The sequence below is a fragment of the Taudactylus pleione genome, unplaced genomic scaffold (assembly GCF_031769625.1).
Source record: "Taudactylus pleione unplaced genomic scaffold, aTauple2 ptg000216l, whole genome shotgun sequence".
Classification (NCBI taxonomy): Eukaryota; Metazoa; Chordata; class Amphibia; order Anura; family Myobatrachidae; genus Taudactylus; species Taudactylus pleione.
The window spans coordinates 2489072-2513836 of NW_028284618.1; the positions used below are offsets into that span (position 1 = coordinate 2489072).

Sequence of the window (24765 nt, forward strand, 5' to 3'; positions counted from 1 at the left end):
TATAGTAAATGCCCAGCATAAGTAATGCAAGTTGATGACCTGATATAACATAGCTGAGATGCTAATGATTATGGGGTCTAGTTACTAAGCAATGTTAGGAGAAAGAGTGAAAAGTGATAAGGTGCCAGCCAATCAGCTCCCAACTGTCATTTTTCAAACAGCCTGTGAGATGACAGTTGGGAGCTGATTGGCTGGCACCTTATCACTTTTCACTCTGTCTCTTAACACTGCTTAGTAACTAGACCCCTCAGTCTTTTATATTCCTACTTTTTTATTTGTAATGTGCTTTTAATTCTTTCTACGTGAGCATTATAATAATAGATCACATGCATTTTGTCTTGTGTGACTCTTTTTGTGGTATATGAAGTGATTCTTTTTATTAGTTTGATGCTGTGCTTGCTGGACTTGTGCATCTCTTACACATGTTGCAGTGGCGAAATTCTGCTCTTCTGCCCATGTTTTAGTCTCCCTATACCCCTTTCACACCAAAATCCCGGGTCCTGCCAGGTAACCCTGGTAATCCCGGGTTGTTCTTCAAGGACCCTTTCACACCAAGCCCCGAACAGGGTCCACCCTGCCAGAACCCAGGTGGAAACAGCGGTGTGAAAGGGGAATTATTCTGTAGAAAGAAGTAAGATGCTTTTTCAGGCTGGATGCTTTGTTGTAGACCACCTTGGATCTCCTGTGGAGGACTCCCTTATGCGTCTTATCTTTCAGTAAGACGTGCCAATGCCTCCTGAGGGTTTGTGGAATGGGCTTTGCATAACTGTTGTATTGTGTTATAAATACAATGCTCCCTCCTTGTTCCAGGAGTAAGTTATTTTTTGTTCTTGTAAATTAGCAAATAATGTTATCAGCCTTTTCTGCATTCTTGTATGATTAAATAACTAGATTTACATCATAATTACATTAAATCCGTTAAATTGTATTCAATTGTCTGGAAAACACAGATGATAGTTAAAATGTATCTTACAGATCTTAAGTAGCTTAATGCTTTGTGCCTTTTCAAGTAATCTGACAATTGCAGCTTTCATGCATCCAATGTTATTCAACATTGTTATTCAGTATTACACGATATAAAAGACGGCAACATCTTTAGTAACGATTTTACAATTGTTCACATTGAGCGGCAGATTCAGTTATCCGCAGGCTGAGTCGCGATATCTCGGGGCTGCTCGTGGGTGGATCGCAGGTCAGTAGTTGAATAGCTCCAGGGCAAGCCACCCGTAAGAACTGGCCGCAAGATCGTCCCATGTCTAATTTAATCTACCGCATAGGGGCTAATGCACGGTGCAGCACTGCTGCATTTATTGTAATGTCCTTTCCGTTACATAGTGCTGCACATACCCAGAAACACATCTGCGCACGCATCAGCTTATGCAGATTTGGTGCTTGTGATTAGGGCAATGGGACATGGCATTCTAACATTGGGCAAGCATGGTATGGACATGTGGGCACACCGGCAAGCAGATGCAGACTGGCAAAGGACCACATATACTATTGTGAAAGCCTTATTTACTAATTTTCTGCTACTTTTCTGCTAGTTGTAGCTATTTTATTCAGTTATTTTCCATTTTCTTGCCTATTTATCATAGACGGACAGGGATCTTTTGAGAGAACTTGCACATGACAGCCGAGAACATGACGCGCCTCTGTATCCATCACTGCGATGTGAGATAGAGGGATGCCGGACGTAATCAGGGTGCACGTGCTATAGGTGCCAACCTGCCCGCATATTCCGACAGCTGCAGCTTTGCCTAGCGAGTGTGGCTTGTCCAGTGGACGCATTTTGCACCTGTAATTTGGGCCACAATTGCACCCACCTCTATATCAGGTCCTTCACTTCATGAAGTATATCCAGAATTACTATATTTGTCTTATTTACATAATAGTATTTTACATTTCTTTACAGCAATTTCCTGGAGTCATTATCCCAATTCAGCAACATCCCAAACTTAGTGACCTGTTATTGATTCCGGTCATTGGCCCAAGGTGGGTTAGCCTTGCTGTTTTTAGTTTGTTGTTTCATGTGTAAGATGTTACTGAAAACATACATACATTGCTGACCCCAGGGGCTGTATGCTTCCGTTGTCCGGCATGTAGTTATCAGTGTGTGCTCCCGTTCTGTATGTATCGGAGGCTGCACGGTTTCCTCTAATATACGTCACAGTATGCTTCTTCAGTGACATAGCTGGGGTTGATGGCGCCTAGGGCAAATATTAAAAATAGCATACCTTAATATTCTTATACTGTGCCACAAAATAAACACACACTGGAGACACAAATTATGGGAACGGGAGAACAACGCAGACTGTCAGTACAACATCGGTGATTACCACATGTATACACCTATCCAACACAGTGCTAAATAGTGCAAATGGAGGGTGCCGCCTACTGTAAGTGTAACATCACAACCATATACAACCTTCTCTTAGAACTCGTTCCCATGCCCAGCACTTCCAGACACTTGTCAGGGAGAACATTCGTCCCTACTTCTTATCTGCACCTTACCTTGATATCCATTCCCCCTTTTGCCGACACGTGACCCAACCCTACGTGCTTGGAACTATGCGCTTCCTCCAACATCTCCCTTCCACACTCGGAACTGGTGCTGTTCCTCTCCTCTGCAGCTCACTATCACTGGCTCTTTCCTGCCGTTACACATAAGTGAATAGGGATAAACGTGATTGTCATTAATAAGAAATGGAACTTTTGCATTTTTTTATAAGAATAAAAATGCGTCCCCAGAATTTGGCACCCAGTGAATGTGTACTACCCACCTCACCCTAGTTACCCCACTGGTTTTCTAATTTTGTATTTACTGGCAAGAGCATACGCAGTGCTACTGTACTCCGTCCTGCAAGTTAGATATACACATTGACATTGTTGGTGTATGCACTATGCAGTATTTTGACCCATCTAGGACCCATTGGACATTCGGGGATCCCAGTTTCTCGAAAGGTTTCTGCAAAATTTTACTTACAATACAGATGGTTCTGGGATATGCACCAAGGCCACCCACAAGTTGTTCCTGGTTCATCTGGTGGGTGGTGCCACATCCTAACAGCTGGTGGATAAGACTGCAGATCACATACGTAACCCACTGGCTAATAGGCTTGCTAGATCGCTAGGTGATCTAGCACAGTGGCAGTAGGTTCACCTGTGGGGATTGTTCATCTGTAGAAGAAATACAATAAACATGTGACCAGTTTTGGCTTATGTCGCTATCAGTAGCCAAGCTGTGTGAATCATGTGGGTAGGATCAATGAGTGAGGGGCACTGCCTGGAATGTTCAGTTTGAGGGGGGTCATTTCTGGAATAAGTAAAATAAGTGAGAAATGGATAAGTAATACTATGGATCCAAATAAGAGCATGGACCCACCAGGGTGTGTGGTGCTGCTGGCCTAATCCGTGTCTAAGGGCACGGAGGGAATTATTAGTGCGTCGGTGCACAGTGCTGGTATAATCACCATGGGGGCACTGCTAGTACAATCACTGTGCATTATGTGTGATGAATATGTACTTACACTCCATATAACACAGACCATATTTGTGATTTTGTTTCCCTGTGTAGGAAAACACTACAGAATCATTCAGTGCAAGTAATCGTTGGAGCCCAGTGCGGAAATGCTGTCCTTAGAGGTGCCCATGTCTATGCCGCTGGCATTCTGTCTGCTCCAAAATGTGAGCACAAAGTCTGGGGACATTTAAATATTGAGCATAGGGCAACACTTGTAATTACAGGGATTTATATTCTTTCAGACCAGGAGACAGGGTGCAGTGACGAGGAGGTATTCAGCAGTGCAGGTGATGCTGCTTCCTCGCTTGTTAATTTGGCAGCATGGTGGCATAGTGGTTAGCATTACTGCCTCACAGCATTGATGTTATAAGTTCAGTTCCCAGTCATGGACCGCCGACGTGGAGTTTATATGTTCTCCCCATGTCTGCATAGGTTTCCCCGGGGTAACTCCCAGTTTACTCTCACATATTGAACACTGGTGTGTTTTGCATTTGTATGTTGGGGAATTTAGACAGTAACATCCAATGGGGCAGTGACAGATATGAATGCATATTCTATGTAAATTGGTGGTGCTATATAAATAAACAATAATGTTGTCTTTAAAGCTTATGGCGTCTCTTACGCATTGGGACATCTTATGGTCCAAAAACTATTGCAATTACTTTTGAGCAAGACACAATGACCAAGGACACCTTTATATTTATACTACTGGTTTGCCATCTGAGGCCACTAAAGGAGTCTGGCCAAACGCTAGACAACTGATTAGTAACCGCTGGCTAGTGTGACATATAGTTATTGGAGTAGAGCGAATGAATACAAGTGCAATTTACAGTAGGGAAAATCATTCTTCTTGCAGCATATGAAATCCCCTTCCTACCTTTTCTGTTTGATTTCATGGAACAACCCATTGTTTTCCTCTTTACATTTCAAAATATTGCTGTAATACCTGTAGATCTTCATAAAGGAATGTAACTTTCTCCTACAGGGATGAAGGTGGGTGACAATGTTTCGGTGTACTCTGACGTTGAAGGGAAGTGTAGGAGGGGAGCCACGGAGTTTGATGGGACTAAAGTTTTCATCGGAAATGGAATTTCAGAGTTGAGCCGCTCAGAAATCTTTTGTTCAAACAGCCCAATAAAGTAAGTTGGACAAGCTGCGGTCAGCCTCATTTTGTGTAGCTCTACATTTCCCCTTTTCCTTGCACCATTGTAGAGAAGTTTGTAGCTTTAAGGGATTTTGCACTGTAACACCTGTATTGAATTCCTTCCTTCCTTCCTTCCTTCCTTCCTTCCTTCCTTCCTTCCTTCCTTCCTTCCTTCCTTCCTTCCTTCCTTCCTTCCTTCCTTCCTTCCTTCCTTCCTTCCTTCCTTCCTTCCTTCCCAATAACCCCCATCCCAAAGTACTAATATTGGGACTATAGGGGATTTATTACAGGAGTTTTTGCTATTTTGAGGGGACTGGTTACATTACAATATGAATATCAGTAGTTATTTATACAGTACCCGCACATATTAGACTGTGTTGAAAGTGAACTCAAAGTAAATGTGTTTTGTTTTCTCGAACCACCATATATATATATAAATACTTTGTGGGTCTTATTTCTGCATTAATTCCCCTGTCTCGAAACCACAAAACGCCTACATGTAGGATTTCGTAACAAAATCTTTGTTTGAAAATGATAATGGATTTTGTATTTCTGTTTTATCTTTATTTTACCCATTTTTTGCTTGAAAAACATAAAATATGTAGGAATAGTATGGCAGCCCAGCACGGTCTGAATCAGGACGGGGAGTATTTATTAAAATTTTTTTAATTAATTTAATTTCATTTTTTTCCTGTCCGCTCGCTAAGCTGTGGGTGCCCACCAACAGCTAGTGTGAGCGGGCAGGAGATGGTCGCGATTATCGCGACCATCGGCATTGCGAGGAGACCCTAAGGTAGGGTCTCAGCACTCGCAATGCCGAGTGGACTTCCAGCTCTAATAGACATCATTCATGATGTCAGTAGGGACTCCCACAAACGGCAGGCATTTGTTCAGCCACCCCCCCCCCCCCACCCGTCTACAAAACGGAGCGAGCTGTCGATCAACATCAACAGCCACCACGTTTTGCTGCGAGCTCTGGAGCGAGTGAAGGTCTCACTCGCTACGGGGCTTGCGCACGCACGTGCGCACTGGGCCATCATCGACCCGCTTACGAGCTGGTCTGAATCAGGCCCTTAGTCCCTAACTTCCATTGCTTTGTTTTTGAACTGTGTCAAGTGTGTACTTAAATTAACGCGAAAATATGTATAAAGAAGGAATATTATCCATATAACATTATTTCTGCATGTTTCAAATAATGTAATAAAATATTTAGGATATTGACATTTTCCACTTATGTCTGGATGTGAAGCCTGACCTGAAGCTGTCTACCATCATCTCTCCAAACTGTGGCACTAGAGCTGGTCACCACCAGACACCTATGGTTTTGTATTGGTATGTGATATGTGCAATAATATTTCCTAATAAACATTCACTCTGTTTTATAGGGGCAAAGGCATTAAAATGACGGAACCCGTATACTTAAGTCCATCCTTTGATAATGTGCTGCCTGGATATGTATTTTTGCAGGTAAATACTCTACTTAGCATGTTCCTTCTAGCACTTCACATAGAACTAGTATATCAGACCCTTCATTTGCCGGGTCCCCCACCTTCCCCTCTCCATGTACCCCTTCTGCTATTACTCTCCCTCTCTATCCCTCCTGTCCCCCTCCTACTGTCTGTCTCTCTCTCTCTCTCATCAGTGTCACCCCCACCCCATTGGTCTCTCTCTTGCTGTCTCCGTCATCTCTGACCCCCAGTCTGGCTCTCTCATCTCTGTCCTCTGTCTGCCCCTGTCTCTCATCTCTGCCCCACCTACTCTGTCTGTCTCTCAAGCGATAGGTGGATGAAGGGGGAGGGGTCGCTAGGTTTGGGTGCTGACAGAAGGGAGCAGTTCTCCTTACACGTATAGAGGGCCTGATTCAGCAGAGGATCCAGTATACTTTTTCATGTAGGTTCCCTATGTATGGGAATGCGCGTGCACCGGACCCGCATGTGCAGTATGGGTCTGCGTTGCCGCTTGCAGTTTGAAATGAAGACAGTCTGCTGCCATTTCGGGTCAGGGAGGGGGGCAGCGACGGCCTCCTTTTCTCAGAACGGAGGAGTGATAAGGTCAGGATCTCTGTCGGTTGATGGAGATATCCTGGCCTCTTTTTACCATCTGTGGCGGCCAGCCTGCCAATGGTCTCGCAGATGACCCAATGTTCTTTTCTAGAACGTAACTCGGATCAGTAATGCATTCAGGAGGCATGACACATCCTGCGTCATTACCATATTAGAGCTACTGCATCCTCTGCTGAAGCAGGCCCAGAGTGCAGGGAGAGAAGAAAGGCTGTGTTTGTCAGGCATCCAGTGAGAGCTGTGAGGGATGTAGGGGTCGGGGGCCTCCAGCTTTCAGCTTTCTATTGAGCCTACGCTAAACACCATTGGAGATTGTATACTAAATTACAATATTTTTTTTGTTCTGCATTTTGCCCCTTATGTACATGAGGATTTAAAGGAGGGAAGGATGGTGTATGTATATACACATACTGCTTAATATAATATGCACATATATAACATTACAACACTATTATTTATCACATTATGACACTGATATATATAGATCTCACACATTATATATATATATATATATAATTATAAGTGCACGGTCGTGCCCTTATATTAAGGCTGAATAGAAAAAAAACGCCATAGAGAATTCCGGAGGGGGGGCACGGTGTTTAAGGGGATACACCTCAAAAGCTATTGGAGTTACAGGGGTGATGCTTCAGCTGGGGGGCCCGGTGAAAGGGCTCCCCTGGCTGTGGCATCACCTCCCCCCCCCCCTGCTAGAAGGAGTGCGGTGCTGGTTCTGGTAAATACAGGGGGACCCTACGCATTTTTCCCCCCTGTATTTCCAGAACCAGGGCCGACTCAGAGCCCAGTGCTGGTTGCGCTGAACACGGGGACCCCTACGTCATTTGTCCCCCGTATTTTGGCAACCAGGACTGGTTCTGAAAAGCCTGGTGCTGGTTGTGCTTCATACGGGGGACCCCTACGTCATTTGTCCCCTGTATTTAGCACAACCAGTACTAGCTTTCCAAAGCCCGGTGCTGGTTGTTGGTTTTGGGGAGGGAGCCACGCCATTTATATTTTTAAACAGGGTTTTTTCAAACTAAACAGAAGCACAGACTGGTCTCACTGACCCGTCCCTGCTTCTGTGTTTATTTAAATACAGGTATCACGGATCGTTCAGATCCGAGCCTGGATCAGTCTGCTGCTACCTCCCCTGGGTCCTGCCACCTGCACCACTGCCGCCGCTAACACCCATGTGTCCCAGCCGCAGCTAACTCCTGCTATCCCCCAGGTCCGGCCACAGCTTACAGCTGCTTCCTTCCCCCGAGCCCACCGCCACTACCACCCACACTGACCTGCCATCTTGGTGCACAAAAGTGAAGCCACAGTGAGTACACCTGATGGAGGCTCCTACTGAGGCTGCGCATCAAGTTGAAACTTCCTATCTCTATAATGGCGGATTCGTGAGGTAATAGTTTAAAAACTATAACTTTCTCAATTACCTAAACCCCAAAAGCACCTACCCTGGAACAATAGCTACCTAATAAAACAAACCCAAAGTGTAAATTTGCCCCCTACCCTGAGTTATGCCTTCCCAAAAATCCCCCATAGAGAACAGCAGAAAAGTGGTCCTAATTGAGTGTCAGATAATACTGACAGTTGGAAATTTAAATTACTCCCAAGTCCTCATTTTCTATGTTTTTTGCCCTGAAATTTGGCATGCAGCACCGAGCAACAGTTCTACCAGCCCATGCCAAATTTCAGCAACGTACCTCCAATAGCTTTTGAGGTGTAGCCCATTAAACACCATGCCCCCTCCAGATTTCTCTATGGGAACATTCCGTTTTTTTTCGAGAGGACCCCTACGTCGCTCGTCCCCTGTTTTTTGGCAACCCAGACTGGCTCTGATTAGCCTTGTGCTTGTTGTGCTTAATACAGGGAACCCCTACGTCGTTTGTCCCCTGTGTTTAGCACAACCAGCACTGGGGCTCCAAAGCCCGATGCTGGTTGTGCTGTGGAGGCACATAATTTTTTTTTTATATTACACATTCATTTTTTAAAACAATACATGGATGGATCTCACTGATATGTCCATGCATCTGTGTCCTATTGATTTGATTTTCTACTGCAGGGTCCATAGGGTATCCACAGGATATCTTGGGGTATAGGCGATGGCTCTGCCATCGGGCACCACACAGTTAAACTTTTGGCCCCAGGATGCACCAGGACCTCCTCTCCTATGCCCCGCCCCCAGGCCAAGGCACCTTCAGTTTTCGTAGGTGCCCGGCCAGAGTCGGGTCACTGCACAGGGGGGCTGCTAAGACAACCCCTGAACATCTTCAAGAGCGGTCAGCACGGACAGTCCGGAGGACGTCCGTACTGCCTCTCCGACATCCCTGCCGGCGCCGACCACCGGTACTGATCCGGGGTACCTGTGGTAGATTCAGTTGATTTGACATGATTTTGAAAGGCATACACCTGTCTATATAAGGTCCCACACTTGACAGTGCATGCCAGAACACAAACCAAGCATGAGGTTCAAGTAATTGTCTGTAGACCTCCGAGACAGGATTGTCTCAATGCACAAATCTGGGGAAGGGTACCGAAAAATATCTGCTGCTTTGAAGGTCCCAATGAGCACAGTGGCCTCCATCATCCGTAAATGGAAGAAGTTCGGGACTACCAGGACTCTTCCTAGAGTTGGCCGGCCTCCTAAACTGAGCGATCGGGGGAGAAGGGCTCTAGTCAGGGAGGTGACCCAAGAACCCGATGGTCACTGTCAGAACTGCAGCATTCCTCTGTGGAGAGAGAACCATCCAGTAGGACAACCATCTCTGCAGCAATCCACCAATCAGGCCTGTACAGTAGAGTGACCAGACGGAAGCCACTCCTTAGTAAAAAGCACATGGCAGCCCACCTGGAGTTTGCCAAAATGCACCTGAAGGACTCTCAGACCATGAAAAAACAAATTCTCTGGTTTGATGAGACAAAGATTGAACTCTTTGGCGTGAATACCAGGCGTTATGTTTGGAGGAAACCAGGCACCACTCATCACCAGGCCAATACTTTCCCTACAGTGAAGCATGGTGGTGGCAGCATCATACTGTGGGGATGTTTTTCAACGGCAGGAACTGGGAGACTAGTCAGGATAGAGGGAAAGATGAATGCAGCAATGTACAGAGACATCCTGGATGAAAACCTGCTCCAGAGCGCTCTTGACCTCAAACTGGGGTGACGGTTCATCTTTCAGCAGGACAACGACCCTAAGTACACAGCCATGATATCAAAGGAGTGGCTTCAGGACAACTTTGTGTATGTCCTTGAGTGGCCCAGCCAGAGCCCAGACTTGAATCCGATTGAACATCTCTGGAGAGATCTGAAAATGGCTGTGCACTGACGCTTCCCATCCAACCTGATGGAGGTTGAGAGGTGCTGCAAAGAGGAATGGGCGAAACTGCCCAAAGATAGGTGTGCCAAGCTTGTGGCATCATATTCAACAAGACTTGAGGCTGTAATTGCTGCCAAAGGTGCATCAACAAACTATTGAGCAAAGGTTGTGAATACTTATGTACATGTGATTTCTTAGTTGTTTTTTTTTTTAAATTAAATTTGCAAAAATTGCAAAAAAAATACTTAAAGACGTTGACATGATGGGGTATTGTGTGTAGAATTTTGAGGACTAAAATGAATTTATTGCATTATGGAATAAGGCTGTAACATAACAAAATGTGGAAAAAGTGAAGCGTTGTGAATACTTTCCGGATGCACTGTATGTGTGTGTATATGTATGTGTGTGTGTGTATATATATATATATATATATATATATATATATACACACACACACAGGTTGAGTCTCCCATATCCAAAATACTTGGGACCAGGGGTATTTTGGATAACGGAATATTCCGTATTTTGGAATATATGCATATCATAATGAAATATCTTGGGAATGGGACCCCAATATACACACAGAGGGCTTCATTCAGGGGGCGGCCGTACGGTCTACGACCGCAGAGCCGCCTCGATGTTTGTCCAGTGCGCATGCGCACGAGGGAGCCGGCTCCTTCGTGCGCATGCGTGAGACCCGCTACGACCGACAGCGCCGGTCGTAGTGGGTCTCTTTCCAAAGGGGGCGAGCTGTCGATGTTGATTGACAGCTCGCCCCGTTTGGAAGGCGGGCCAGTGGGGTGGCAGGCCAAACGGAGGCGTTCCCATGGGAACGCCTGCCGTTTGGGGGAGGCCCCACTGACATCACTAGTGATGTCAGTGGAGAGCTTCCGGCTCTGACAGAGCCAGAAGCTCTCCGGGGGTTACGACAAGTGAGACCCTACCCTAGGGTCTCGTCGTAAGCCGCGATGGTCTACGACCATCGCGACCATCACCCTAGCGGTCGTTAGAGCTGTGGGTGTAAACCCACAGCCTAACGACCGAAATAGAGGCGGCCGGTCAGGATGCAAGCGGCCGCCCAGTTTCTGAGCGACCGCTTGCATCCTCTGACCGCCTCAGAATGCGGGCCAGAATGCTTTTATGTGTTATATACACAGCCTGCAGGTAATTTTATACAATATTTTCAATAATTTTGTGGCTCAAGCAAAGTTTGTGTACATACATGAAATTCATTTATGTTTCATATACACCTTATACACAGAGCCTGAAGGTAAGTTTATACAATATATTTAACAATTTGTGCCTCAGACAGAGTTTGTGTACATTGAACCATCAAAAATCAAAGGTTTCATTCAATCAGTCATGCCAAAATTATTCCGTATTTCGGAATATTTGGATATGGGATACTCAACCTGTGTGTGTGTGTTCGTGCGTGTGTATGTATATATGTATATATGTGTGTATATATATATATATATATGTATATATATATATATATATATATATATATATAATTACACGTCAATTGAAACCTATGCCAAAGTGTTTTCTTGTGTTACTGTGTATATTTCTGCAAAGGAATTTTAGATATGTATGTTATTAAATATTGCATTTCTGTCAAATTCAAAAGCGCTCCTTGTTATGTAAAAATAACTTTTAATTAGTAGACCTTTACATCTGCTTAGCACAGTTTCTGGGAATTCTGCGTGTGTCATAGTAGTAAAAAAAAAAACATTTAGAAAGGGGGCATCTCTTTTATATATATATTTTCTTTCCTATTTACAGAATTTGCCTTCTGCTGTTGTCAGCCATGTAGTAAATCCTCAGCCTGGTGAGCGTGTGTTGGACATGTGTGCAGCACCTGGAGGAAAGACCACCCACATCGCCTCTCTCATGAACGACCAGGTAATCCACCCTCTGTGGATAAATGAGCGCGGTGCTACTATTAGGGAGATGTATCAAACCATCTAAAGAGTGGACAAGTAGAGAAATTGCCCATAGCCCGTAAATAATAACCAATCGATCAGACTCAACCTATCATTTTTTTTTAAATCTTTACATTTTTATTGAATGATAAAATATACAAACATTTTTAATGACAAAAACATTGGGAGTCAACCCAAAAGTGCAACAAAAATTTTTACAATACAGATAGTTAAAACAATCTTAAATATCATATTGCATTGACAAAATATCAAATATAAAAATAAACTAAATGCTTCATATTTCCATTGATACTATAGAAATGAAAGAATAGAAAGAGAGAAGGAAAAAAAATTAAAATAAAATTACTGGGGGAAATTGAAGAGTCATTGAAGACCGGGAGTAGGTAAAGATTGATATTGGAACCATGGAGACCATGGGCCTGATTCAGACCCACTCGCAAGCGGCTGTCCGCTCGCAAGTGGGTCGATGTTGTGCTCTGCGCATGCGCACGACGGCGGGAGCTCCGTCGTGCGCATGCGCCAGACGCGACGAGCGAAGGACTTTCCTTCGCTCGTTGTGTCTGATCAAAGGGGGCGTGCTGTCTATGTTGATTGACAGCACGCCCCCTTTGGTGGGCGTGCCGGGGGCGTGCCTCCCTGACGGGGGCGTTCCCACGGGAACGCCTCCCGTCAGAAGCTGGCCCACTGACATCACTAGTGATGTCAGTGGGAGTGATTTTGGCTCTGATAGAGCCAAAATCACTCCGGGGCTTGCGGTTGAAAACCTCAACCGCAGGGTCCGGATCGCAGTTTCGATGGTCGCGATGGTCACGACCATCGCGGCCATCAAACTGCACGCTCGTATAGGCTGTGGGTGGTGACCCACAGCTATACGAGCGTCCAGGAGGACGCTCCATTTTTATGGAGGGCGGCCCTCATTCAGAGCGTGCGCTCTGCTCAGAGCGTACGGCTCTGAATGAGGGCCCATATCTTCTGAAACTTAACAACCCCATTATTTTGCAAACTTGTGATGTACTCCATGGAAGCTATATAATTAATCTTTGACTCTAAGGCAGATAATGGCGGAGGACTGTGATTTTTCCAAAATTTGTCTATTAAAGACTTGGCTGCGTTACAAATGTGCATGATTAATTTATCTTGAGATCTGGAGATCCCAGGTGTAGGTACATTTAACATAGCTACTACAGGCTCCAATGGGACATCAAAACCAAAAGCATAACAAATCAATGAACGAACCTGGTCCCAAAAAGAGGTGATCACAGGACAAGTCCACCACGTGTGGAAAAAAGTACCCTCCTTCCCACATGACCTCCAGCACAAATTTGATGTGGCTGAGAAAATAGTGTGGAGCTTAGTTGGAACCAAGGGCCTGATTCAGAGCCGCTCGCAAGCGGCCGCTCGTTCGCTCCGAGCGATGTTCGTACGGGTTGTAATACGCATGCGCGAACCAGTCAGTGCGGTCAAAAATCGTGTGCTCGCAAAATAGCGAATGCTTGCTATTTTGAGTGACAGAGTGAGGTGTATGTGGGTGGTAACAGGGGAAGGTGCTTGAAAACGGGGAGTGGAAATCCGAACGCAGGCGTGCCAAAAGGTCAAAACGGGCGTTTTCAGGGTGTGCATAATTAACAAAGCAGCGTCATCGACCACGTCAGTTGGGTGTCTTATAGCCTTAACTGCTCGCATGATTGCGGTAGGAAAATGCAACCACAAGAATAGCGAGCAGTTCATACGCCGTTCGATGTACTCGATTAATCTAATAAATAGCGGAGATGACGTATGATGCGAGCGGCCAGGGGGCGTTTTTTCAAAATTACGACCGCATGTTTTGTTCGCTCGTTCAGACATGGAGGCGTCAACAGACCGCAAAGAGCGAACTGTCAATTTAAATAGCCAGCCCCTTTTTCTGAACGAGCAAGCGCAAATAGCGTCCGGCTCTGAATCAGGCCCCAAGTACCAACGGGAGTAAACTTTGTAACAAGTCACTCTAAACGATACATTAATAGAGGCTTTGGCAGTACGCATAGACTCTACCTATCATTTTATAGAATGTACTTGATAAATGCTAGCTAGAAGCTGGCTGCTTGGGCACGTTATCCACTTCTCCACTTTGTAGAATGTTTGATACATCTCCCCCATATTCCTGATTAAGTATAAACGTTCAAGACACAAATCTAAAAAGTTTGCAAAGACCACAAAAACATCACTTTCTGGAGATCTGAGAGAGGTGCAAAATATCCCTTCAGTAGCCTGTTAATGTGCCTATTATATTCCTAACCCCTTTGCGGTGGACGATGACTTCTCGTCCACATACACCTTAAAACTGCCGTCGTTGGCCGTAGCAACGGGGCATTAAAAAGAAAGATAGAAAATAAAATGGGCTTATCCCCACTGGTCCAATAGGGAGTGTCAGTGGCCGGGGAGAGGGATCAGAAAGTGATGATGTTGTGTGCATACGTTTTCCATATATGGGCAGGAGGGAACTATGGGCCTGATTCAGAGCCGGTCGCTATTTGCGGTCGTTCGTTCAACAAAAAGGGGTGGCTATTCAAATGAACCGTTCGCTCTTTGCGGTCTGGTGACGCCTCTATGTCTGAACGAGCGAACAAAACTTGCGGTTGTAATTTTGAAAAAGACGCCCCCTGGCCGCTCTCACCATACGTCATGTCCGCTATTTATTAGATTAATCGAGTACATCGAACAGCGTATGAACTGCTCGCTATTCTTGTGGCTGGTGTTTGCTACCACAAATTTGCGAGCAGTTCTGGCTATAAAATAACCCAGTGACGTGGTCAATGACGCTCCAGTATTAATTATGCACACCCTTAAAACGCCCGTTTTGACCTTTAAGCACGCCTGCGTTCTGATTTCCACTCCCCGTTTTCAAGCACCTTCCCCTGTTACCACCCACATACGCCTCCTCCTGTCACTCAAAATAGTAGGCATTCGCTATTTAGCGAACAAACGATTTTCGGTCGCACTGACTGGTTCGCGCATGCGTATAACGATCCGTACGCATGCACAGTTGGGCAAACATCGCTCGGAGCGAACGAGCGCCCGCTTAAGAGCGGCTCTGAATCAGGCCCTATATGCCCTATAGCTCCCATAATGACACCTGCACATGTGAGGGGTCCCCTAGTTTCAAAAGAGGGGAGTCTTCACGTTTAAACCCCGTGCCCCCATACAGTAGTTCTTGTCTATTCTCACCAGACAATGGGGCAATCTAATTACCAGATCTTCTCCCTCGTGAATCAAATAAAAACAGACGACACTTCATTTACCGCGGTAGTTTTTTTTAATTTAAAAAAATGTTACACCTTGTTAGGCTACTACACATTATAAATACATTTAGTTTAAGCCTGCAAAAACTTGTCCTTGAAAACGCATGATCATTTTCAAGGGCAGAATGTGACAACTTCCGCAATGTATTTTTTTATTTTTTATTTTTTTAATAAGTGGATCGATGGTGAAGCGAAACCGACAAAGTATTTCTTTGGGGCGAGTACACAAAAAAATACACATTTACTTTCATTAAACTTACCTGCTGTTTCGTGCCCATTTTGGTTACATTTTATTTGATGTGTTACAAAGAGCAAAAAGACTAACAGTGTTTTCTGAAAACGCAGTGTCTGGTGAAAAAACAAGTTTAACCCCCTCGCCGCTGAGGAATTTTTAACCCTTGTGCTGTCCTTACTTCCCATTTGCACTCGTCACATTCCAACATCAATATCACTGATTTTTCTTTTTTTTATGTGGTACCCACACAGATTATACCTTGTATTTGTCATTCAGGAAACTTAGGCCCTGATTCAGAGCCGGACGCTATTTGCGGTCGTTCATTCATTAAAAAGGGGTGGCTATTCAAATGAACCGTTCGCTCTTTGCGGTCTGTTGACGCCTCTAGGTCTGAACGAGCTAACAAAACTTGCGGTTGTAATTTTGAAAAATACGCCCCCTGGCCGCTCGCACCATACATCATGTCCGCTATTTATTAGATTAATCGAGTACATCGAACAGCGTATGAACTGCTCGCTATTCTTGTGGTTGGTTTTTCCTACCGCTATCTTGCGAGCAGTTCTGACTATAAAACAACCAAGTGACGTGGTCAATGACGCTGCTGTTTTAATTATGCACACCCTTAAAACGCCCGTTTTGACCGTTAAGCACGCCTGCGTTCTGATCTCCACTCCCAGTTTTCAAGCACCTTCCCCTGTTACCACCGACATACGCCTCCTCCTGTCACTCAAAATAGTAGGCATTCGCTATTTAGCGAACAAACGATTTTCGGTCGCACTGACTGGTTCGCGCATGCGTATTACAATCCGTACGCATGCGCAGATGAGCGAACATCGCTCATAACGAACGAGCGGCCGCTTACGAGCGGCTCTGAATGAGGGCCTTAGTACTTTCCAATACAGGTTGTTTTTTTTTTTTTAACCCATTCTAACATTTTGAAAAAAACTTTAACAGAAATGAACAAAAAGTGTTTGTTTATTGATATTTCCCGAAAGGGAACCTAAAGAAAACGTGATTTTTTTTTCTCCGTCTTCTAAACACTACAAATACTTTGTGGTGTTTGTTTTGCCAGTAATCCCCTTTCCAACATAGGAAAAAGCAGGATTCTATGGGGTATATTTACTAAAATTAGAGTTTTTAGAAGTGGAGATGTTGCCCATAGCAACCAATCAGATTCTACTTAACATTTATCTAGCACCTTCTAGAAGATGATAGCTAGAATCCGATTAGTTGCTATGGGCATCATCTCCACTTCTAAAAACTCTAATTTTAGTAAATATACCCCTATATGTAGGTTTTGATCAATCAGCACATGAAATGAAAATACATTTTTATTTTCAAACTAGCATATGCCGCAGCTTTGCTCGCGTGGACGCCTGTTATTGCTCAGTGGAATTAATTTTACAAAGACAGTAGAGGCATCTAATATTGTGATGTATATTTTATATTGTAGACATTGATCACAAAATGTCTTTGTAAACAATATTTGCAGTGTTTCAAGGATCAACACAAAAGGATGCTTGGGGCTACTAACTCGTGAGCAAGCCATGTAAAGCTGCCCTTGGGAGAAGCAGCTGGCCCAGAGATTTACGCCTGCAGCCCTACCCATTTGTCCCTGCGACTTGTTGATCGCTATAGCCAAGCAGATGCTTACAGGAAACTGCAGGCGCTTGAATTGAAAAGAAAAATTGTTGGGGATATATACAGTCAGGTGCATAAATATTGGGACATTGACAGAATTTTCATATTTTGGCCTCTATTCACCACCACAATGGCTTTGAAATGAAACAAACAAGATGTGCTTTAACTGCAGACTTTCAGATTTAATTTGAGGGTAATTACATCTAAATCAGGTGAACGGTGTAGGAATTACAACGGTTTCTATATGTGCCTCCCACTTTTTAAGGGGCCAAAAGTAATGGGACTATCAACTCAAAAGCTATTTCATGGACAGGTGTGGGCTATTCCCTCGTTATTTCATTATCAATTAAGCAGGTAAAAGGTCTGGAGTTGATTCTAGGTGTGACATTTGCATTTGGAATCAGTTGCTGTCGACTCTCAATATGAGATCCAAAGAGCTGTCACTATCAGTGAAGCAAGCCATCATTAGGCTGAAAAATCAAAACAAACCCATCAGAGAGATAGCAAACACATTAGGTGTGGCCAAATCAACTGTTTGGAACATTCTTAAAAAGAGAGAACGCACCGGAGAGCTCAGCAACACCAAAAGACCCGGAAGACCACGGAAAACAACTGTGGTGGATGACAGAAGAATTATTTCCCTGGTGAAGAAAAACCCCTTCACAACAGTTGGTCAAATCAAGAACACTCTCCAGGAGGTAGGTGTATATGTGTCAAAGTCAACAATCAAGAGAAGACTTCACAAGAGTGAATATAGAGGGATCACCACAAGATGTAAACCATTGGTGAGCCACAAAAACAGGAAGACCAGATTAGAGTTTGCCATACAACATCTAAAAAGCCCATTACAGTTCTGGAACAACATCCTATGGACAGATGACACAAAGATCAACTTGTACCAGAGTGATGGGAAGAGAAGAGTATGGAGAAGGAAAGGAACTGCTCATGATCCAAAACATACCACCTCATCAGTGAAGCATGGCGGTGGTAGTGTCATGGCATGGGCATGTATGGCTGCCAATGGAACTGGTTCCCTTGTATTTATAGATGATGTGACTGCTGACAAAAGCAGCAGAATGAATTCTGAAGTGTTTCGGGCAATATTATATGCTCATATTCAGTCAAATGCTTCAGAACTCATTGGACGGCGCTTCACAGTGCAGATGGACAATGACCCGAAGCATACTGCAAAAGCAATCAAAGAATTTTTTAAGGCTAAAAAGTGGAATGTTATGCAATGGCCAAGTCAATCCCCTGACATGAATCCGATCGAGCATGCATTTCACTAAAGGGAAAATGCCCCAAGAACAAGCAGGTACTGAAGACATTTGCAGTAGAGGCCCGGCAGAGCATCACCATGGATGAAACCCAGCGTCTGGTGATGTCTAGGCATTCCAGACTTCAGGCTGTAATTGCCTGCAAAGGATTTGCAACAAAGTATTAAAAAGTGAAAGTTCGATTTAGGATTGTTTCGTTTGTCCCATTACTTTTGGCCCCTTAAAAAATGGGAGGCACATATAGAAACCGTTGTGATTCCTACACCGTTCACCTGATTTGGATGTAATTACCCTCAAATTAAATCTGAAAGTCTGCAGTTAAAGCACATCTTGTTTGTTTCATTTCAAAGGCATTGTAGTGGTGAATAGAGGCCAAAATATGAAAATTCTGTCAATGTCCCAATATTTATGCACCTGACTGTACGTGATATAAACCGTTTCACCTGTACTAGATCCTTTTAGAATATGTGCCTCAATTAGGTTCCTCTGTAGAGCAGTGACTTTCAGTTGGGTTCCGTTGCATAAGATAATCTGGCTGGAGTCAAGTTCCGCAGAAGCATGATCAGAACACCAACTTTCAGTGCAACGCTGCACTATCTTGTAGATTCTGTTGCTACTTTACTTACAGTAACTGAAAGGTTGCAAGTAACATGGGCAGCGATATGTAGTATTTGCGTTGGTAGGCCATCTACTGGATTGGTATGTATACTGCAACTTCATGAGCCAAGATAAGCTGCTTGATTAGTGTTTAATATTAGTTGGATTTTCCTGCTAAATAGATTTCGAGATATTTATCTATGTATTCATATATGCATGCATATATATAACTGATTGTGTTCGTCTATATCTATATACACACACACAACCCCGATCCGGCACTCGCATATCCAAATAGCTTAACTTGGTGCCCTCACAATGCCTCTTTCAAGACAGAGTGTCCCCTGTGTGTGCAGACCAGTATGGGGGAGGTAGGACACAATGTGCCCTTCCCCCATCTATGGAAAACTCTTTTTAGCCATAGCACTGGGCGATATTGGCTCTCTGCCTGTCAATCAATCTGCAAATGTCCTGCATGGAGTCCGTGCGTTCACAATGGCGAGTTCGCCCACACGTACTGCAATGCATGCGCAGAACGCAACAATCGACCGATAGCATACACATTAGCAACTGCGATCCAAGCTGAATCAGGCCCTGTGTCACATGACTGGGCCGCCATCCAGGTTATGTCCTGGCTATGGATAATTTGATACAGAGTGCAAATTAAATGGGTGTATGTGAGTAACACAGAGTAACAGAAGGGGCTACAGTCAGTCAGCCGCAAGCTTGGTTGAACTGTGAGGTCGGAACCAGCACATCATATACACCTTGTTACAGATGGGGTATGTCTGCTGAAGTCAGTCAGTGCACAAACACAAGAACATGCACCGCAGTCAGTGGGCTAAGGGACACACATACTGGACGATTGGAAAACATTGCTGATGTTCCCTGGTTCGTGTTTCACGCTGGTAGAGGGGTTAGCAATATAGCAAAAACCCATGGAATAAAGCAGAAATGCCAAATGGTACAGCCTCAGAACACTGTTGTTAGTCCATTCTGGCAGCAGTGTACACAACTTTAGAATAGTCTTTTTCAGCAACATAAAGTTCCAGGGCACAAAGTTATGCCCCCTGAAATGCTTCATGACTGTAGCTTAAAGCAGGAGCATCTTCTGTCAGGAAATTCATCCCAATGAAGCATCTCTGGGCTGACAGAGCAAGGAATGGGATGTAGGATAAACCACCAGCAGCTCATTAGAATACTCATAGGACACATGGTGGTTGACGTTGGCCAGCGTCCATTTGCTGCACTACAATATTTTATATAGACCAGGCCATGACATGAAAGATTCTTCGGGCAAATGGCGGATATCCACAAATATAACAGATATTTTCTTTAGTTAGGATTATCCATATAACAGAATAGTACCCGTACTGGTGACATTACCCTAATAATTAGCGGTTATCCGATTATTCTCTCAGACAACAAGTTTTCAGGGGCAACAAAATGGAATGAATGTAAACCGGTATAAACGTTTGCCCTTTGTCAGCAGTTGTATTAATGCGTATTTCTCTGATCAGGTACACACCACTTCTATACGAATGTTGTACATACTGTATCTCAGGCTGGACACATGTCCCCTGTATAGGATGTGTGACATTTACACTTCTTGTAAGATCTATAATGGAGCTGCCTCCTCTCCTGCTCTGAGAACGTGGACCTGAGAATCCCATCTCCCATTGTTATTACAGCTGGCCCCAGTCACGTCCGTACAAGTCTCAAAAACATTTTTTTTTACTCAGAACCAGTTTTTCTGTGGGAAATCTTCCAGTACTGACTATTATTGTTTGTCTAATGGGAATAGACTGAGAATATAAAAGCAACATTTCAACCATGGTGACGCTGTATCTAGTTTTCATTTACTTGCATGGTTGTGACATAACGGAGTGAGTTAAGAGTAAAATCTATTGGTGATTAATTTACATATCAGAGGAATCACATCAAATATTAGTGAACAGCCAAATATTGCATTTTTTTTTCAACTTTAAAGGCCTCACTCCGGAGTAAATCCGGCAATTTTGATATGCGACACTTTGTATATCTTGGTGCGACTGCCTTTGCTTTTGTGCTCGATGGTGCCATGGAGTGTACTCCACCCACTTTCAGGCTGTGTGGTCTGTGCATTTGCGATGGAGATTGTAAAGACTCGAGCGTCAGCACAACATCGGCATTTGCAGTAGCCTTGGGGTCTACTCTACTCTAGCTACTACAATCCTCTAATCCAACTGAGCATGGCCTTTGAAGCATTGGATTTGTGCAATTGCAAACTGAATAGGACACGGGTTCGCAGTAAGGGATTCCTAGACCATTCGCAGTAGCAAAACATCGCTGAACTGTGTAAATATCAGCACTATGTCCATCTCTGAATCAGGCTCTCTGATATATATGAGTCTGAGTTTTCCATAATTCTCTTATCGCATTGGTTACAACAAATATTTGTCAGTGATCTCTGGACCCTATGAGCTCTAGCAAGCGTTTTACCTGGCCGATTGACCCACCGATGGGATCTTTTCTGTGACGCCGATACGCCCATTAACACGATCGTTAAGGAGTCTGTTTTAAGGATGAACGGGCATTCTGGCACCCCCAGTAGTGTGTCAGGAGCCAGTGAGTGCTTCTGCGAGAGTTCCAAGGCAGAGATTTTGGACTAAAGCACATCTCTGCATTCAGGTCTTTGCCTTTTTAAGAATGAACCCAACTGGATGCATTTGTGGTATAAAGGTAAATAAATAACATGTTTATGAGCCTCCCAAATCATAATATATGAGAGACTTCAGCTGTATTATTGAGGGAAATGTAATCAGAGATTCAAATTTAGAATGCCAGTGTCTGGGGGGAGGGGGTTTTCATAGAAGCAGTTGTAGTTATATAGGTACATAATCCGAGTTATCTGACAAATGGAGGAATCCAGTAGAAAGTCTAAGTAATCATGTCTTTCGAAAAAGTAATCTATGCTGGAATATGAGTAGAGATGGGAGTAAAATGTGTAATCCCTCTCTGCTGGATGACAGGGTCTCCAGGTATCCCTTATTTGGAAGTCATGAAGAATTTTCCTAACTTTATTTAGCCTCTTTAAGGGAAGTTCCAGAGGATGTGCTAGTATTGAAGTAAAATCCTCACCGGCTATTAATGTCCATTCTCTCCTATCCTCAATCAGTTCCAGTGGCTTTTCTAGAAAGGATTTTTGGCCCGTTTTGGGGACATACAAATTAACGAAGGAGAACTTCTGCTTGGCATTGGTGGGCAAGCATTGCTTCAACCATCACGGACAGCAAACTCCGACAAATCAGTGAGCCTCAGATGTATTCAGCACAATATAGCAACCAGGGCCAGCTCCAGGGGTATGAGCACTCTGTGCCGGCCTGGTACGCTGCGGTACGCTCATTACCATAGGCCATGTGTGACGCATGGCACGCCTCCAAGTAACGTCAGGCTGGGGGTAAAGCCCAGCCCTCCGTCACTGGCTGGGCTTTCCCCAGCCCTCTCCCATCTGTGAATGGATGCCGCGCTCATGCGCGCTGTATCCAATCACACTCCGGGGATTCGGCCCTGCCGCACAGCTGCGGCGGTGGGGGTTCCCAACCTCCCGATTTACCACCCCGATTTACCACCCACAGGCCCACTGAAATCGGGATGTTGGGGAGGGGTGCGCCCTCTATTGGTGGCGCCCCTATTCGACCGCACTGGTCAAACACCCCTAGAGCCGGCCCTGATAGCAACCATCTTTAGACTTTGATTTGGAAAGTTATTAAAGACCCTCCTAGGTGACGGTTCTACAGGACAGGTGAAGCTTTTTTTTTTTTTTTTTTTTAAAGTGCATTACCTGGATGAAGGCAGCATCAACATTATCAATGTGTAAGGAGTATAATAATCAGGATCTTTTCTCCGGGACATTAAGACCTTTAACATTGTTAGAATAAATAGATAATGGCCATTTCAGGAAATAGAGGGGGCATAAGTGTCTCAAGGATCTCTGCCATCCTCTGCAAACCTAACTGCTCAAAGCCAATCCAGATGCCTAGATCAGAGGAGTGGGGTGGATAAGGAGTCCCTTTTAAATGTATAGGCTTCAGCCACACGCAAAATCACTGTGACCAGGAGGAGCGGGGCACGTGTGCAGTCTCCGTGCGCCCCTCACTGGCGCATGCATGGAGTAAGCTCTGGAACTGTGCCAGAGTCTGCTGCGCATGCGCATTTCTCCATCAGGTCAATGGTTCTGGCACCATTTTCCCAATGAGTTCTGTACATTACAGCTCTCCAAGAAAATGGTGTCTGCACCGTTTTCCCGGAAATTTATTTGACGCTCGGCAGAGAGGTAAGCATTGTCTATGGGTGCAGTGTGGGCCGCCTTGGTGCCCATGTGCACCACACATCCTGCACCCATTGTAGATACGTCAATGAGTATGTAAATACATGGGGGAAATATGTATCAAACCCTGTATGAGGACTGGTACTTTATCTCGCACCGCTCAAGTTTTGAGAAATCTCCCCCATGGTCTTCACCACTTGAAGCTCATTTAGGTATCGTTTTCCATAACTGGTTGAAGAACCCTGTGTTGCTCAGGTTTAAATCTTCAAGTTATTAAGTTTTATTATGGGATATCATCCAAATCCATCCAGTGGAAGGCCCAGAACAGGCTCCCTGGGTCAAAGTTCTGCCCAGTGCACTCCGCCATGAGATCCAACTAAGACCCCCACCACTCCATTAGGCACCTCAGACAAATAGCCACCCCTCTGTGAAGTTTTCATCCAAATCCATCCAGTGGAAGGCCCAGAATAGGCTCCCCGGGTCAAAGTTCTGCCAGCATGCCTGGGTCAAATGTCTGCCCAGCGTACACCAATGAGAAGTCCGATCGGGACCTCAACCACCAGTCTTTCTTCTGGGATCCAATGTTACCACTCTGTGAAGATTTCGTCCAAATCCATCCAATGGAAGACTCAGAACAGGCTCCCCGGTTAAAGTTCTGCCCAGCGTACACCAATGGGAGGTCGACCGGGACCCTAAACCTCCTAAAATCTGTCCTGGACCACCTCGTGTTGGCTTCATCCCAATTGGTGCAGGGGTGTCTGAATGCATGACCGGACAGACAGACAGACAGACCATAAAACAAACAGACCAATGAATTTTATATGTAAGATATCATGTTTTTCATATGTTAGCAATATGACATACACTCTGTCAAGATTCACCCACCAGGAGCTAAGTTTTAAGTCTCCACAATTTCGATTGGCAATGCAATGGGTGCAAAAATGCAAAACTAGATGCCATCACAAAATAACGTTGGCAAGGTCTGCATTTTTACTGCTATTTTACATAAGTATTGTTTTCTAACTGGATGAAGAGGAGAATTGCACGTCATGAGGTTTATTGTAGTCCCTCCTTCAATATTACCATACTAAGTAATAATAGAAGAGGACATCCCTAATTTATGGTCACATTAGTTGCACTTTTTGTATTATGCATGTGCTTTTTTGTTGTTGTTATTGTTCTGTGTTAAAATATACAGGACCTGGAAATGGTGGAGAATGTTCCCGTGCTAATCCACTGATTTGTCTAAACATACCTCCAATTTGTGCCGATCCCCGTGGTTTTGGTAAAGCCGCACATTAAATAATTAGCAGCGTTTATTTGTGATGGATATATCCTTATGAAAAACAGCAATTAACATTTTACTGGATAGCGCAGCGTGTATTTATTGTTTAGTGGTATTATTTTCATCCATGTGGTGTCTCCACAGCCAGCCG

The 24765-nt window shown here is 44.4% G+C and overlaps 1 protein-coding gene across 3 annotated transcripts in view; it reads left to right on the forward strand.

Annotated features, from left to right (window-relative positions):
• Window positions 1-24765, forward strand: part of NSUN6 (NOP2/Sun RNA methyltransferase 6) — a 68881-nt gene that overhangs the window by 26430 nt on the left and 17686 nt on the right. For all 3 annotated transcript variants that reach the window (XM_088478592.1, XM_088478593.1, XM_088478594.1), the window contains exons 4-8: window positions 1913-1992; window positions 3575-3684; window positions 4506-4659; window positions 6050-6131; window positions 11832-11951. In XM_088478592.1, coding sequence (XP_088334718.1) covers window positions 1913-1992; window positions 3575-3684; window positions 4506-4659; window positions 6050-6131; window positions 11832-11951 — 546 coding nt within the window. The remainder of the gene's footprint in view (window positions 1-1912; window positions 1993-3574; window positions 3685-4505; window positions 4660-6049; window positions 6132-11831; window positions 11952-24765) is intronic.